The 14,275-nt window shown below is 48.5% G+C and overlaps 1 protein-coding gene across 1 annotated transcript; it reads left to right on the top strand.

The window, feature by feature from the left end:
* The first annotated feature begins 357 nt into the window (after nucleotides 1–357).
* Nucleotides 358–9,871, top strand: LOC141922190 (5-hydroxytryptamine receptor 7-like). Its single transcript, XM_074821330.1, has 3 exons — nucleotides 358–384; nucleotides 1,362–1,924; nucleotides 9,100–9,871. Exons 2-3 carry the CDS (start codon nucleotides 1,416–1,418, stop codon nucleotides 9,869–9,871), a joined length of 1,281 nt encoding a protein of 426 aa, XP_074677431.1. The 5' UTR covers nucleotides 358–384; nucleotides 1,362–1,415.
* The last annotated feature ends 4,404 nt before the right edge of the window (nucleotides 9,872–14,275 follow it).

The following is a 14,275-nucleotide window of genomic DNA, read 5'->3' on the forward strand; positions in this document are numbered from 1 at the left end:
TGCTGGGTTTCAGGCTGCTCCTCCTGCGCCTGCCTCGCTGCACTGCACGACCGCGTTCAAAAGCATCTTCCCAACTTCCAGCCTTTCCTTCGAGGTCCTCGCACGCTCCCCCCCCCACCCATCGCTGCAGGGCTGGGGTGGCTGCAGGACCTGCCCTGGACCCCCCCAACCCCACCCCCCTTCCCCCATCTTTGCATCTCCCTGGGGCTCAGAGGGAGCCAGGGACCATCTGGGTCCCTGCCCAGGAGAGGCGAAGGGAGGGCGGTAGGAGGGACCGGCGAGGCGGGGAGGGGAGAAGGATGCTCCGGGGGTGGCTCTTCTCTTTCTCGCCTGCCCGGAGCTCGCAGGGTCTCGCTTGGAGGATGTCTCACCCCCTCGGCACAGGTAACTCTGGGACTTCCATCACCCCAACCTGGGCGGGGGGGGGGGGGGGGGGCTGCAAAGGGGAGGAGGAGGCTGCAATCCTGCTTGGATTTAAACAAAACTCCCTTCAAGGGGAAAAGGGGCTTTGAAACAAAAAGAAGAGGATGCAGGTTGTGCATGATGCTTGGAGCCCTGCGTAGGGGTGACCCCTGACTTGAAGTTTCCCTGTTGATGGCTAGGAAATACTGACAGGGGTCAATAGCCAGGGGTGGGTTAGCTGCTCCCTGCGTATCTCTGCCATGCGTGTGGTAGTGATGCTCACGGTGCCGGGCACAGGCTGGCGTGCCTGGGCTGTGCGTGGTACCCTGGGGGTGCTGCATGCAGTGGATAAGCTCCCACTGCGACCCGCGGCTCCGCACCGTGCTCCCGTGGGTAGGTAACGGTCGCGTGTTGCCCTTCCATGCCATGTGCATGGATTTACAGTCACGGCTTTGAAGTTTATGTGTTAGCGCACGCAGGAGATGCAGCCGGTGATGCGTGTGCGCGCATCTGTGGCCGTGACTTGTGTCAGCACATACTCTTCTACCTTCACATGCGGCAATATGGATGTAGTTGCATGGGATTTAAATGTAGGGATGCACAGGAGAAGTGCAAGACCAGCAGCGCAGCTCAGCAGTAACGCATAATAACACGGGCAGTTACGATCGGCTGCCGTTATCTGTCCTTCTGGAAAGGCACGCAGACGACCAGGCAGCCGTTGCAGGTGGACTGGGCAGCTTGTTCTCATTTAAAAGTGGAGCCGAGCTTTCTCCGAGCATCCTCCAGGAAACTGTGTGTCTGGAAGCAGACTTGGGAAACAGCTTCTTACTGAGCACGTGAGAGCCAGCCGCAGCTTTGGGAGGCAAGAGCTGGGGGTGGGGGGGGTGGGGGGAAGGGAGGGGGGGCTATTTTATTTTCTTAGCCTGTTTGTGAGAAAATGTTCTGGTTTGTCACTGGAGGTGTCATTGCTGGGAGAAAACTCGTGCCGTTGCCCGCTGCGGTGAGCTCAGAGCATGTTGCTAAGGGTCAGCCCCAGGCGGTTTCTGGATCACCATCTTCTCTTTGTGGAGAACGCAGAGCAGCAGCACCCGGCTCAGAGATCACTCCCGAATCCATTCATGACTGAGGAACCCTCCGTCCCAACCGAGCCAGACCTGCCGTCCTCCAACCTCACCAACACGACAGACTGTGGCGAGGAGATCTTGCTCTATGGGGACACTGAGAAGATCGTCATCGGCGTGGTGCTCTCCATCATCATCCTCATGACCATCGCTGGCAACGGGCTGGTCATCATCTCTGTGTGCATTGTCAAGAAGCTCCGGCAGCCCTCCAACTACCTGGTGGTGTCCCTCGCAGCTGCCGACCTGTCGGTGGCCTTCGCTGTCATGCCCTTCGTGACCATCACGGACCTGGTCGGGGGAGAATGGCTCTTTGGGAAGGTTTTTTGCAACGTGTTTATCGCCATGGACGTTATGTGTTGCACCGCCTCCATCATGACCTTGTGCATCATCAGCGTGGACAGGTAAGGGAGGACAAGGCACCTGCCACGTGTTCGGGTGGGCCTGAATATATGGGTGTTTCTGGAGGTTGAGGGCCACTAGAATCACATTCCCAGTTGGGTCAGTGCTTCAGCACATGTTTTCCAGGTGCACAGGGTTGCTGAGGGTTTTCTGTAGGAATTAGGTGCCTCAGTCCATTTGGAAGAGCTGGGTTTAAGGTCCTTTCTCAAGTAACTTCTCTAAGTTACTTGCTTAGTCCTCCTCCTCTAGGCAGCTGCTTCACGCTGTTCTTCCTTGCCTTGAGGAACAGAGCCTAGAGGGTAGACCCATGACTTGACCTTCTCCATGGAAGGAGGCTGCACCATAAAATTATTCAAGAAAACAAAAAAAAAAATCCACATGCACTTTGAAAATCCAGGTTAGGGGTCTTCTGGAGCCTAGTCCTATGGGATGCTTTGCTGATTCCTGGACTCGTGCCTTGGCTAAGGATGTCAGCAACTCCCCCCACCCCATCCCAAGTCCCCAGAAACCCTGGTTTAGCCCAGTGCATGCATTTGTGAGGATTTGCTGGCTTCAACACCCACACCTGGGGTCAGGAGGGAAAGGCTAAGCCCATCTGGCAAACTGGCAAGACTCAGGCAAGTCAGCACCTCCGTGGGTCTAATTATAGCAGCCTGCGTCATTAGGGACATTGCACTGACGAGCCAGTGGGCCAGATCCAGATCTGACACACACGTTGGCTTTCTTGGGGGGTTGGTTTGGGTTTACGCTGGCACTGCTGAGCTGGACTGGTTTGTGCTAAGGAGCTCAGGGAAGGCAGACAGCCGATGGGATGCATGCCTTCAGCTATACCACCTCCTTGGTCACCCTCCCACCCTCCCCAGGTGTGAAACCTGGTGACAAAGCAGAAAGGAGAGAGAAAATCCTGCTGATGATGATTGATGTTACCCCTGGCAAGCAAACAAGTCCTGCTCTGAAACCCTCACCCCCCCCCACCAGCCACTGCTCCCCTACGAGCTGCCCTTTGCCCCGTGGCCCTGATCAGCTCAGCGCTGTTGGCTAGAAAACAAAATCACTCCCAGGCCACACAACAAGGTCCAGCTCTGCTGCTGAACTTGCTTTGTTTTAATAAAAAGCCCGTTCGTTAAAAAGCAGGAGTATTCAGAGCTGACAGAAGTCTGTCTCTGTTAGGGGGAAGAGAATAAATGCAGTAATGAAATAATGTCAATGCTTCCTCTTGATGAGTGAGGAGCAGGGAAGCAGCTACACACTAATCAGATTGGCTTTGCTTTAAAAAATTTCAATGCCTTTTCCTTTCCTTTTTGCATTGTTTTCCCTTTTCTTTTTCCTTTTTTCCTTTTTTCCCTTTTCCCTTTTTTCCCCCCTTTTTTTTCCCTTTTTTTTCCCTTTTTTTTATTTTCTTTTCCTTTTTTCCTTTTTTCCCTTTTTCCCTTTTTCCCTTCCCTTCCCCTGGAGAAACACTCTTCCAAACATGCACACAAATAGGACAGTCCTTTCACAAAAATCATTGCAGTTTATTCCACTTGTTCATCACGTCTCTCTCACCTAATATCACCACTCCTGTGAGCAGACCAAAATCCAAGGACATCATGCAGACAGCTGCCTGGGGTTGACATTGGTCCATCTTTCCCTGCTGGAATGGGGCTGGGCAGGATGTTTCTGGTGAGGTGTGGACACCAGCATGGGGGGCCCCACACATGCCAAAGCCAAATCCTGGGCGGTGCTGAGGGCAGTAGGGAGGACAGTGGGGAAGCAGGGTGGACAGGTGTTGGAGCTGAGTAACTCCACACTTCAGCTTAAATGGGAGCAGCCCTAAGGCTGCTCTAAGTTGCACCCACTGGTCATACAGCCAAGGAGGATCTGTTTTAACTGGCTGATGCTGGAGGCACTTGTGGGTATACTTTTTCTGTTTCCAGCACACACCCATCTCTCTGGGGGAACATCTCTGCCCAGCTCACCCAGATGAGCTTGGTGGGGCTCACAGGAGCCCAGGAGTGGGGCAGCTTTAGGCTGCAAAACTCATGCTGCCAGCTCTGAGCTCCAGGGAGGGAAAACCATCCCACCCCACAGGGACCCCGTCCCCCATCTCATATGGCTCTCAAGCACCAACTCATCTCTGGTTCACCTTCTCCAGCTGCTGGCCATGCAAACCCCACTGGGTTTTTTTTGGATTTCAGAGAGGAAAAGGGAGCAAAGGAAATGATGGAGGGAGCAGGTTGCTTCAGACCTCTCAGCAGAGTGATGGAGAAAAAACCTCTGATACAAGAGGCTGCCACAGAGGCTGAGTCTTCTGGCATGGGCTTGTTCTTCTGGGCTGCAGCATCATTGTTTTCTCCCAGACCTTCATCCCCCATCCACCAAATGCCTGATAGGGAAGGCGCATGGTTAGAGGACAATTGCCCGAGATACATTTCTAGCTGGGAAAAGAGAAAAAGAGCAAAGGTGGTAATTTGAGCAGAAGGAGGACTGGTAGAGAAGGGAGTGGACAGTCCTCCCAGCTGTGCCCACCGTGGTCTGGGAGGAAGGAAGGACATGCTGCAAGGGCAGGGGACTGGCGGGCTGAGTCCCTGCTGGGCTTTGAGGAGGGAATGGGAATAATTGGGATGTCCTCTGATGCACAAAGGAGGAGTTGGTGACTGGGGCACTGTCCTGCTGCTTTCTGCCTCAGGGGTCCCCAGGAATGGGCTGTGAGTTGTGTGAATTATCCCAGGGCAGGATCTTGAGCATCCTGTAAGTCATTGATGCTCCACGCCAAGTCATCATCCTCGCTGCTCCCACAAGGCAGTTGATGGAAGTGGATTGAGGGAGAGCATGGATCCAGGACCACTCCTGGATCTCCACCTCCCCCCAAACTTGGGATGGGCAGGATATTTAGTTTAGCTCCTGATGGAAACATCTCCAAAAACACACTTTTCAGTTTCTATGCTGATACAAAACAAAGCCAACCACAAAGCTAAAGCAAAAGTGGAGCTGAGTTTGCAGAGAGCCTGACACACCTGCACCAAAAGAGATGAAATGGTTGTTCATCTCAGTGAGGCATTAACTGAAATTCTTCCCCCCCCCCGCCCCCCCCCAATGATGGCAAGCTGTTCCTCCTGTCCTGCAAGAAAGAAGAGGAACAGCACTGGTGCTTCTCGGAAATATAAGTGTCTGCTCTAGTTCTGTCCTGAATACCAACTTGGTCAGCACTGTTAGGCAGCTGCCTGTTTCTGCCAAAAAGGAGGTTGTATTTTTATTGATGACTGAAGTGTCCTCATATTTTGGTTAGTTTAGGTATAAAAGATGCTTGATTTGCCCAAGATGACGACTACTATTAAAATGTAGGCTGCTATTATTATTAATGCAGAGCGCTTTCTAAAAGCCTCTCGCTTGAAGCTGGTAGAACTAATCTTGTCTGAAGGGAAATTTGATTGATTTTCTTTTAAATCAAAAAAGAAAAATGCTGGAAACATCCGTCTTTCTCTTACATTTTTCTCATATAAAAGCCTGCCAATGTTATAGGTTCTTTAATGCCACAAACCAAAAACAAAACAACAACAGAAAAAACCCTTTTGGCTGTTCAGCTTTTGATGAAGCTCTCTGTAAAAAAGCCAAACAGCTGACAAAAGGAGCTCCCTAACCCCCACAGATCACCTCAGGTTTTCCTAGTGGAGAAAAAACCCTCCATCCATATCCCAGGCAGCCCTGCTGGGGCTATCCCGTCTCCCTGGCAAGTATTTTCTACCCAAAATCAGATATGATGCAAATCGACATCGTCCTCAGTAAAAAAGATGCCTCACAAAAGAGTCGGTGGGATGAAATCTGCACAACATTTTGCTGGATTGCCTTTCCTGCATCCTTCATCCGAACGTGTCCCCACACTGTATCTCCAGTGAGCTGGGATGCATCCTTGGGATGCTCCCACCAACCCTGGCCTGGGGCATGGGCAGACAAAGCCACAGGTAGCTGGAGCCTCCAGCTGCCCATCACATCCTCCACCTGGAGGGTTCCTCTCCTTCAGCAGGATGGGGCAGGCATAGAATCAGCTTGGGAGTCAGGTAAGGAGCTCAAATTTGGCTTAGAGGAGGCATGGGATTGTGGTAAAAGAGTGGGGTCTGGGAAACCCCAATTCTGGGCTCATTTGGATTCAGCCAACCTGTGTGAGCAGAGGTTCATCCTTTCCCAGTTCACCAGCTGCAGAATGGGAGTAGGGGCACCTTGAAGAGGTTTTGTTTTTCTTTATTATTTAATCCCTGACATAAAGATACAACAATTACTGTTGAGTGTAGAATAAATGCTTGTCCATGGGGTTGACAGTGGAGCCCAACCTGGGGCAGGTCTTCTGCTCCACGGTCAGGGCTTGGGCTGCCCAGGAATTGGTGTGAGTGAGGACATGGAAAGTTTATTGCACAAGGAATGAGTGGCTACACAATCAGCTCTGCACAGCAGCGGTCCTGCAAAACCCACAAACTGCCGGTAAATAGCTGCTCTGGAAACTGGCTTTTGTTACCTGATAACCACTAAACTTGATTAACAAGACACACAAAAAAGAAAAAAAAAAAAAAAGAAGAATCAAAGCAAGAGAATTTGATTTGAATTTCATTGCATGTCTGTGCAATCTCGCCTCCCGCACTGCTGTAAACGCTGGCCTATTTTGAGGTCTTCCCGCTCTCATCAAAATTATAAGCAAAGACCTCAAAACGGCCCCATTTCCTCCAGCAGTGGCTGCACAAGGCACCCAGAGATGAAATGTGTCAGCTTTGCCTGCTTTTTAAATCTTGTCACTGTGCATTTTGCTTGGCTAGCGTGTAAATTCCTTGAAGTTTCAGCAAATCCCGAGCGGATTGGCTTCTAAAGAAAACCCAGTAATAGACTGATAAAGGATATCATACAACACAGCATATATTAGTTTGGGAAGTTCTTGGGTTGGATATATAGAGAAGTGTTATTTAGAGGGTGCTGAATCTGGAGATGTAACAGCAGGGTATGGTTTTCTCCCAGCCTAGGGGACATCAAGCCTGCTCTCCCTCCAAAGCCCCTTCCTATGGCAGGAGGGATATTTGGCAACATCCCTCCAGCCTGCCCCCAGCCAGCTGAGTCCCGATCTTCCAGCCAGGCTCATCACTTCTTGATGTGCTCAGCCCAGATATGTTTTGGAAGGACAGCACCAAACCCAGCTCTGTTGTACCATGGCCCCATGGGGTGATGGGGTTAAAAGTCCTTTTCCACGAGTTTGCATTGCTTTTGCATCCATGAACAACGTCCTGTACCACTGCTGGGTGTTCAAGCAGCATAGGTGGTCATGGAGAGTTTTGTTTCATTTTTGTGAGTAAGACCAGCTGAAGAAAATACAGAGGAAAACAGGAAAAGAATAACTCAGTGAATGAATTCAAATTCATTTTATCAGGGAGTCAGGGGAGAATACTTTGGGCTTTGAATTTATTTAGCAGTCAGGAGGGGAGGAGGAATTGGATTTTTTTAAATTTTATTTCCATCTTCTTCCAACCTTGGGGGAGGATCTGGAAGAGGGAAATAATCAGGGAAGAAAAAAAATCTCCTAATATCTACAATAAGATTGATTGTCGGAATGAAATAATGGCACAGCAGAGGTAAAATTCTCTACAGAAATTTTCCTTTTTGGCAGCAAAGCCCGTTCTTCTCTTGAACAGCTTTCAGCAAAAACTATCCATACAGCTGCTGTTCTCACTGCCCCTCTGGACTGACACAGTTTATCCAAGAACAATTAAGAGGTGATGTGATCCTGTCTAAAAATGCCTACAAATTCCTGACAGCAGGCAGGTTTGAATCAAAAAGGCTGTAACATAAAAGAAATCCCTATGATTTAGCTAGAGGTTTTTTCTGGATTGATTGAGACTGAATAGCAGGCAGATGTTTTTCAGTGAGAACATTGGCTGACAGTGGCCAGCTCCCTACTGATTTATTAATTTACAATTGTAATTTACCAACTAACAGTTGACACAATTTCTTAGTCACACGAACCCTCTCAATCAAGGCTGGGGATGGTTCAAAATTACACCCCGTAGTCTAACCAGGAGCTGATGGTTGATGCAGTCTCCAGCTCCTTTCAGTCAAGCTAACAAGGTAACTCCTAACTCCAGGCATCAGGATTTGTGAATCTGTGGATGACCACATGCTTTTGGGATGTCCTACTCAGAGCTCCTCTCATTTCACTCTCATGGAAGGGCTGGACACCATCACTTCAGGAGCTATGGGCCGTGCAAGGGAGCAGACTACTCCAGCTGTTTGTCTCTCTCCTCTCTTGGTTTCCAGAGGTCATCTCCAGTAGATGCTGCAGGAACCTGTAGGTTTGTCCTAATATTTCAGGCTGGATGGAGAGGGATGGGGTGCACTGCTGACAGCGGCGTCTGCCACGGGTGCCAGTGCTGTAAGATGCACACACGCAGATTCCATTGGCTGAAAGAGGCTTTGAGTCTGTCAGTCTTACGCCACAGCCCATCACCCGATCACTAGCTTTGCTTTCTGTGCCCATACAGACACATCATTAAGTCTTCCCAAAGGCAGGATTGCTCCTTGCTCACACACTGCCCCAGGGGCATCTCAGCTGCAGGTTGTATTTCTTCCCAAGTTGCCTGGACAAATAAGAGAAGGGTGTTGTCCTCCCCACTTCCCATTAAACACTGGTATGAGTCTATTCATTTCATAAAGAGTCAGCCCTGACATATCCTCGTGCAAGTATTACTCTGTGGATCACCCACCCCACTCCTGGGTGTTTCCCAAGGAAGGCAACAGTCTGGAGTGAGTTACATGCCACAGCTGGAAGTTGTTGCAAGTTCTCTGTCCAAACTAGTTCTGGTAGAAACCTAAACTTTTTTAAACATTTTTTTTCCCCAGGAAACCATGTGGAGCTCGGACTGCACTCAGCAGTTAAATGACATCTCATGTCATGCATGGGGTGGTTGCAAGAAAGAAGTGGGGGGGTAGTTGAAACAGGGTGTTTAGGCAAGAGAGCTGAAGGGGTGTGAAATGCGTTTCACAAAAGATACTGCAGCTGCAAGTCCCTGGGTACGTTTTCACTTAGCAAATTCATTTCTTGACCCTTGCCAGGGCCAAAATTCTCCTGTGATGGAGCATTAGCAGCTGATTAGGGATGAAAACAACCCAACAGCACTCGCACCTTGCAACCTTCCTAACCCTTTGCAATGCCTCCTTTTTCCAGGTATTTGGGGATCACTCGGCCGCTGACGTACCCTGTGAGACAAAATGGGAAGCTGATGGCCAAGATGGTTTTCATTGTTTGGCTCCTATCTGCCTCCATCACTCTTCCTCCGCTTTTTGGCTGGGCCAAGAATGTCACCGTGGAAAGAGTCTGTCTCATCAGCCAGGACTTTGGGTACACAGTCTACTCCACGGGGGTTGCCTTCTACATCCCCATGGCGGTCATGCTCGTCATGTACAGCCGGATCTACAAAGCCGCCAAGGTCAGCGCCGAGAAGCACCGCTTCATGAACTTCCCCAAACACTACGAAGAGGAGGGTGTCTACTGCCTGGAGGCCTCCAGCAGGAGCCACCACAGCTCTAAGCGTACCAAAGCGGTGGAGGAATGCGCCACACTCTCCAAACTGCTCCGGCAAGACCGAAAGAATATTTCCATCTTCAAAAGGGAGCAGAAGGCAGCCAGGACCCTCGGCATTATCGTGGGGGCGTTCACGTTTTGCTGGCTTCCGTTCTTCCTGATGTCAACGGCTCGGCCTTTCATCTGTGGCATCCACTGCAGCTGCATGCCCCTGAGGCTGGAGAGGACTCTGCTCTGGCTGGGATACACCAACTCCCTCATCAACCCCTTGATTTATGCTTTCTTTAACCGAGACTTGAGGACTACTTTCTGGAACCTTCTGAGGTGCAGGTACAGAAACATCAACAGGAGGCTCTCTGCCGCCAGCATGCACGAGGCCCTGAAAGCCACAGAGAGGCAGGAATGCATCCTGTAGAGCTGTGTCCTCTCGCCCAGTGCCTGACCAATGAACTCCTGCCTCTCCATTTCAGGTTCCTTGCTTCTCTTGCCTCTCGGGGTTGGCAGAAACCATGCGTGCCGTTGTCCCCCCCTGCCAGACATCACCGCTGAGAGAGACACCCCTTCCCCTCACCCTGGGAGGAGATGTGGTTCTCCTCACCTCGGGAACAAGTGGGCAGCCCTTCCTTCTCACCATGGTCCAGGTGGGAGCTGAAAAGCCATGAGCAAGACCAGGGGGTTCAAGGTCTACCACCAACTGTGGGCAAGTCACAACACCTTTCTGTGCCTCAGTTTCCCCATCTGTTAAAAAAAGAAAAGGAAAAGAGACCCTCCCAGCAAACAAAAGTAAAAACTAAAAACTTGATAAGACTGTGGCTCTCCACCTTCAAAAAGGGCTCTAAGGTCTGTGGAGGCCACACAATATACTATGTAAAGATGATGTTGGCTGCACTTCTCTATCGAATATGACAGCAGCTATAGGCTCCGTTGTAGATCCAAGCACTCATGCCATCCCAGCTTATATGAACTCTTTCCACTGATGAAATTGCATTTTACACACTGAGCTCATGTCCAGGTTTGCACGTCAGAGCAGTAATACCAATGACCCCATTTCCTCTCATGCTGCAGCACTTGAAAGAGGCATGATTGCAGAATGAAACACAAATGAACATAAAGTTTCCTTTCTGGTTGGATAGGAAAGTCCACCGGCCTCCTCATCAGGGCAATGACCAGTGAGCAAAGACAGTTATGTTTACTGGGTTGTACCGTAATTCATTCTCAGAGAAGTGATGTGTGTTCATAATTTGTGGCTAATTGACTCCATAAAAGCACGCTTTAGTTGACAACAGAAAAAAAGTATATAATTTCTCTGACAGCTTTACAGTGCTTCAGTATGATGTCCAGCAAGCTTGAAAAAATACACTAAATAATGTATCCTTTTTTTAAAAAAAAAATATTAGTCTGGTTTCCTTATTTATGTGTAGATTCTTTGGTCACTTTGACTTTAAAACATCTCTTCACTTTTATGTTGTGGTGAGACTCGTCTTCCTGCAGTCCTCTTTGCTCCTGACCAACCTTAATTCATCAACCTTCCTTTGCAGCCCCATAAACCCTTGCCCATTTGTAGATGATGCCGGCTCCATGGGGTCAGTTGTTTGAACATCTCCTATCCGGGTTTTCTTGTCAAAACTAGACTGTTCAGAGGCTCAGGAAAGGGGTTTCTAGCCCTCCCTCCACTGCAGGCTTTCTTTATCAAACAAGAGTGTATGAGTGGTGGTAGTCCCATCTCTTGCAACACCATGCAGTATGATGCCTTCATGCATAGCTAAGTTGGCTGTTGGATGTCTTGGCTGACTGATAGCATGGTTTGCCTTAGTAATCAAGATTTCTCCTGTGAAATCTTTTGTGGTCTCACTTCTCTTTTTAATAGACATTTCTATCCTGTTTCTTTTTACACATTTTTTTCTAGAGATGCCCAACAGTGTCTCTACTTTAGACTGGTTATTCACAGCAGGGGAACTGGCTCAAGTCCACTGGGAAAGTCCCAAGGGACTGAGCGGTTCAGCACGGGAACAGCAATGTGTCCAGATGCTCTCAAAGCTCATTTCCTCACAGCTAGATCCAGAATTACACATAGGGGCAGGGGAGGTTGTTGTAGCATTGTGTGGGTCTCCAGTGGGAAATGCTTAAAGATCAGACAGCAAAGAGATTTGAAGGAGGACTTAGTCAGGAGGGATCCTAAAGGTTTAGCTGGAGCCCTGTATCACATGTTATGCCATGCAGGAGCTCTTTGAAGAGTAGTGAGTGATTCTGCTAAGATGGTTAACAGCTTTCTATCTGTCTCACATGGTTTGCTACCTACATTTTTTATGTTGGTGTTGGGTTTGTGCAAGGATGCCTGGACTAGGCCATCTGCTGAAGGCAGAGCATTGCATGCCTTGCAGCCTGGTCTCGCAGCCACGTTGAGTCCCTACTACAATTCCTTGCTGAACTGTCTGGAATGCATGTCAGCAGTAATGGCCTGTCCTCTACCATTCTGCCAAAGACGGATGCTATTGACCAGGGAAACTTCAGTGGTGTGCCTGGGGTGCCCTGTGGTCTTACATCCTGCAAACCAGAGACCCCACCAACACAATGAGGCAGGCAAAGGCATGAGCATACCCTCACTCTCTTGCTTTCACACTGCTGCTACATGAACTGGTGCTAAACCTTGCCACAACCTCTTTACTTTCCCTTTACAGTGTACATTCACCTTGGTGCACTTGCTTCGCATCACCCTTCCCCAGCTTGGTTGCAATTTCTCACAATGCTTCTCCTTCCAAGCCTGTACAATAAGTCCCCACACACCACGTCTCTAGGGCACGGTCTGACTGCCCATCTCAGGACCTGCTTAACAAAAGCAACCCCTTTCCTCCTAGAAAACACTTTGGGCCATCATCTCCTCTGTCACAACATTTTAGCAGCAGTGGGTCGCTGGCTCTGGCCTGCCATGGGGACACGAAGTTCCTTCAGGGTTCAATTTCTTCCCTGGGTTCCCCCAGCTTCTTCCCTGCCATGGAGCTAACGGTGCCCTTTAGACAGAGCTGTCTGGATTAAAACTAACCAGCTGCTAATTCAGACTGTCTCATCAGGATGTGAAAGCCCCAAGACAGCCCATTTCATATTCAGCACATAACAAGAGTCTGGTTTGTTCTGCTGCAGTATATTTATATGCCAAAGGTCATAGTGGCATGGTTTTACTGATTTTCTGAATTAGGCATTCTTAAACTGCCTTCAAAATTTATAATCTTGTTTAATTCCACTTAACATCCTTATTCTGGTGGTATTTCTAGCACTGCTTAAAAGTATTGTGCAGAAGACTTATGAAACAATGTTTGACCCTTTTAAATTAAGACAAGAATACTGTTCTTTCTGGTTTGATGGTTCTTTCAGAATAAAAAGAGTAGGGAAAAGAATATGATTCTGGATGATCCAAAAACCTAACTTCTTCTAAGCAAGGAATCAAGCTAAATGGTTCATTTGTCTTAAAAATCAGTGTTTTCTTTGACTTGGAACTGAATGCTTTGTGACACTCAAGACTTATCATAATTTTTTTTGCCTTCATATTTTCATTTTAAGTTGTAGCTGTGTTTAAAAGAAAAGCTTTGTTCCCAGAAACAATTCCAAAAGTTTGCATCCAAAAATATTTAAACATGATAGCTTCTCTGCTCAAAAAAAATCATGAGATAGCTTGCATGATTTTTCCGGTAGTGACTGTCTCAAGCTGTGAGACATCAGCTTAAACTCTTGCTTTTTAACTCTCCAGGATTAAATTGTGTTTAGGTTAGATAAAATAATGTGCATCCAAAGACACCAAGGCCTTTTCCACACACGAGTGAACACCAACCATTTAGTTAAGACAGTCCAGATCCTTGTAGATGAGCCTCTAAATCATGCTGAAAATACTCTGTAGGGCTTTTTTTAATCAGACAGAAATCAATGCATTTGGCATCTACAAAAAAAAAAAAAAAGGGCTTAAAATAAACCTGAGCCATTTTGAAACTGATTTTAGTGCGCATGCGTGTACCTAACCAAACTATGAAGATTTAAAAGAAATTAGCGCTCCAAGAGTCCATGTTTAGGCAAAAATCTGAGCTCATGGAGAAAAGTGTCAATTTAGCCGGACAAGAGAAACTTTTGTGGGCAATGAGAGAGTCCTAGCAGGCCAGCAGCAATATAGTAGAAAAGAATGAGGAGCCTCAGGCAGAGAAAAATCGAAGTAATTCAGGCATAAAACAAGTAGGTCTCAAGTCAGCTTTTTATTCCACTCTGTGTGCAGGGGAAATACATACAGAAACACGGGCAGAAGCAATCTGCGGAAAAAGGACAGTTTTGACAAACCCCTACAGGCTGCCCCAGCTGGGGTTTGGAAGTTTTTGATAACAATGCTGAGCAAAGCCAGGTGAGATCAGCTAGAGATGTAAGGAAAAGCCCAAGGCAATAAAAGCCTGCATGTCTCTTCCCAAAGAGCTTGAAACCCCCCCCACTCTCTGAAGTCAGCACTTTGTGGATGGGTTTGGCTGACCGAGATGAGTGCTGGAGATTTGCACGGACAGCTCAGCAAACCCACCGTGTTCTTCATCTCCACTTGGGTCCTGCCATCTTTACCGTCTCCCAGTGACAATGTGATATTGAGACAGCTACACCACACCAGACTGGAAGCTGATCTAGCCCAGGATCCTACCTCGAGCAGAGACCAGTGGTGGATTCTTAGAGAGAGAGACCAGCAAGCCTGCTGTGGTATCCTTCCTCATCCCAGCAATTAAAGGTTCAGCAACTTCCTGAGCCAGAAGTGCTCTTGTAGTGTTTAACAACCTCCAACGGGTGCTTCTCTTCTAACCTA

Source organism: Strix aluco, chromosome 4 (assembly GCF_031877795.1).
Source record: "Strix aluco isolate bStrAlu1 chromosome 4, bStrAlu1.hap1, whole genome shotgun sequence".
Lineage (NCBI taxonomy): Eukaryota > Metazoa > Chordata > Aves > Strigiformes > Strigidae > Strix > Strix aluco.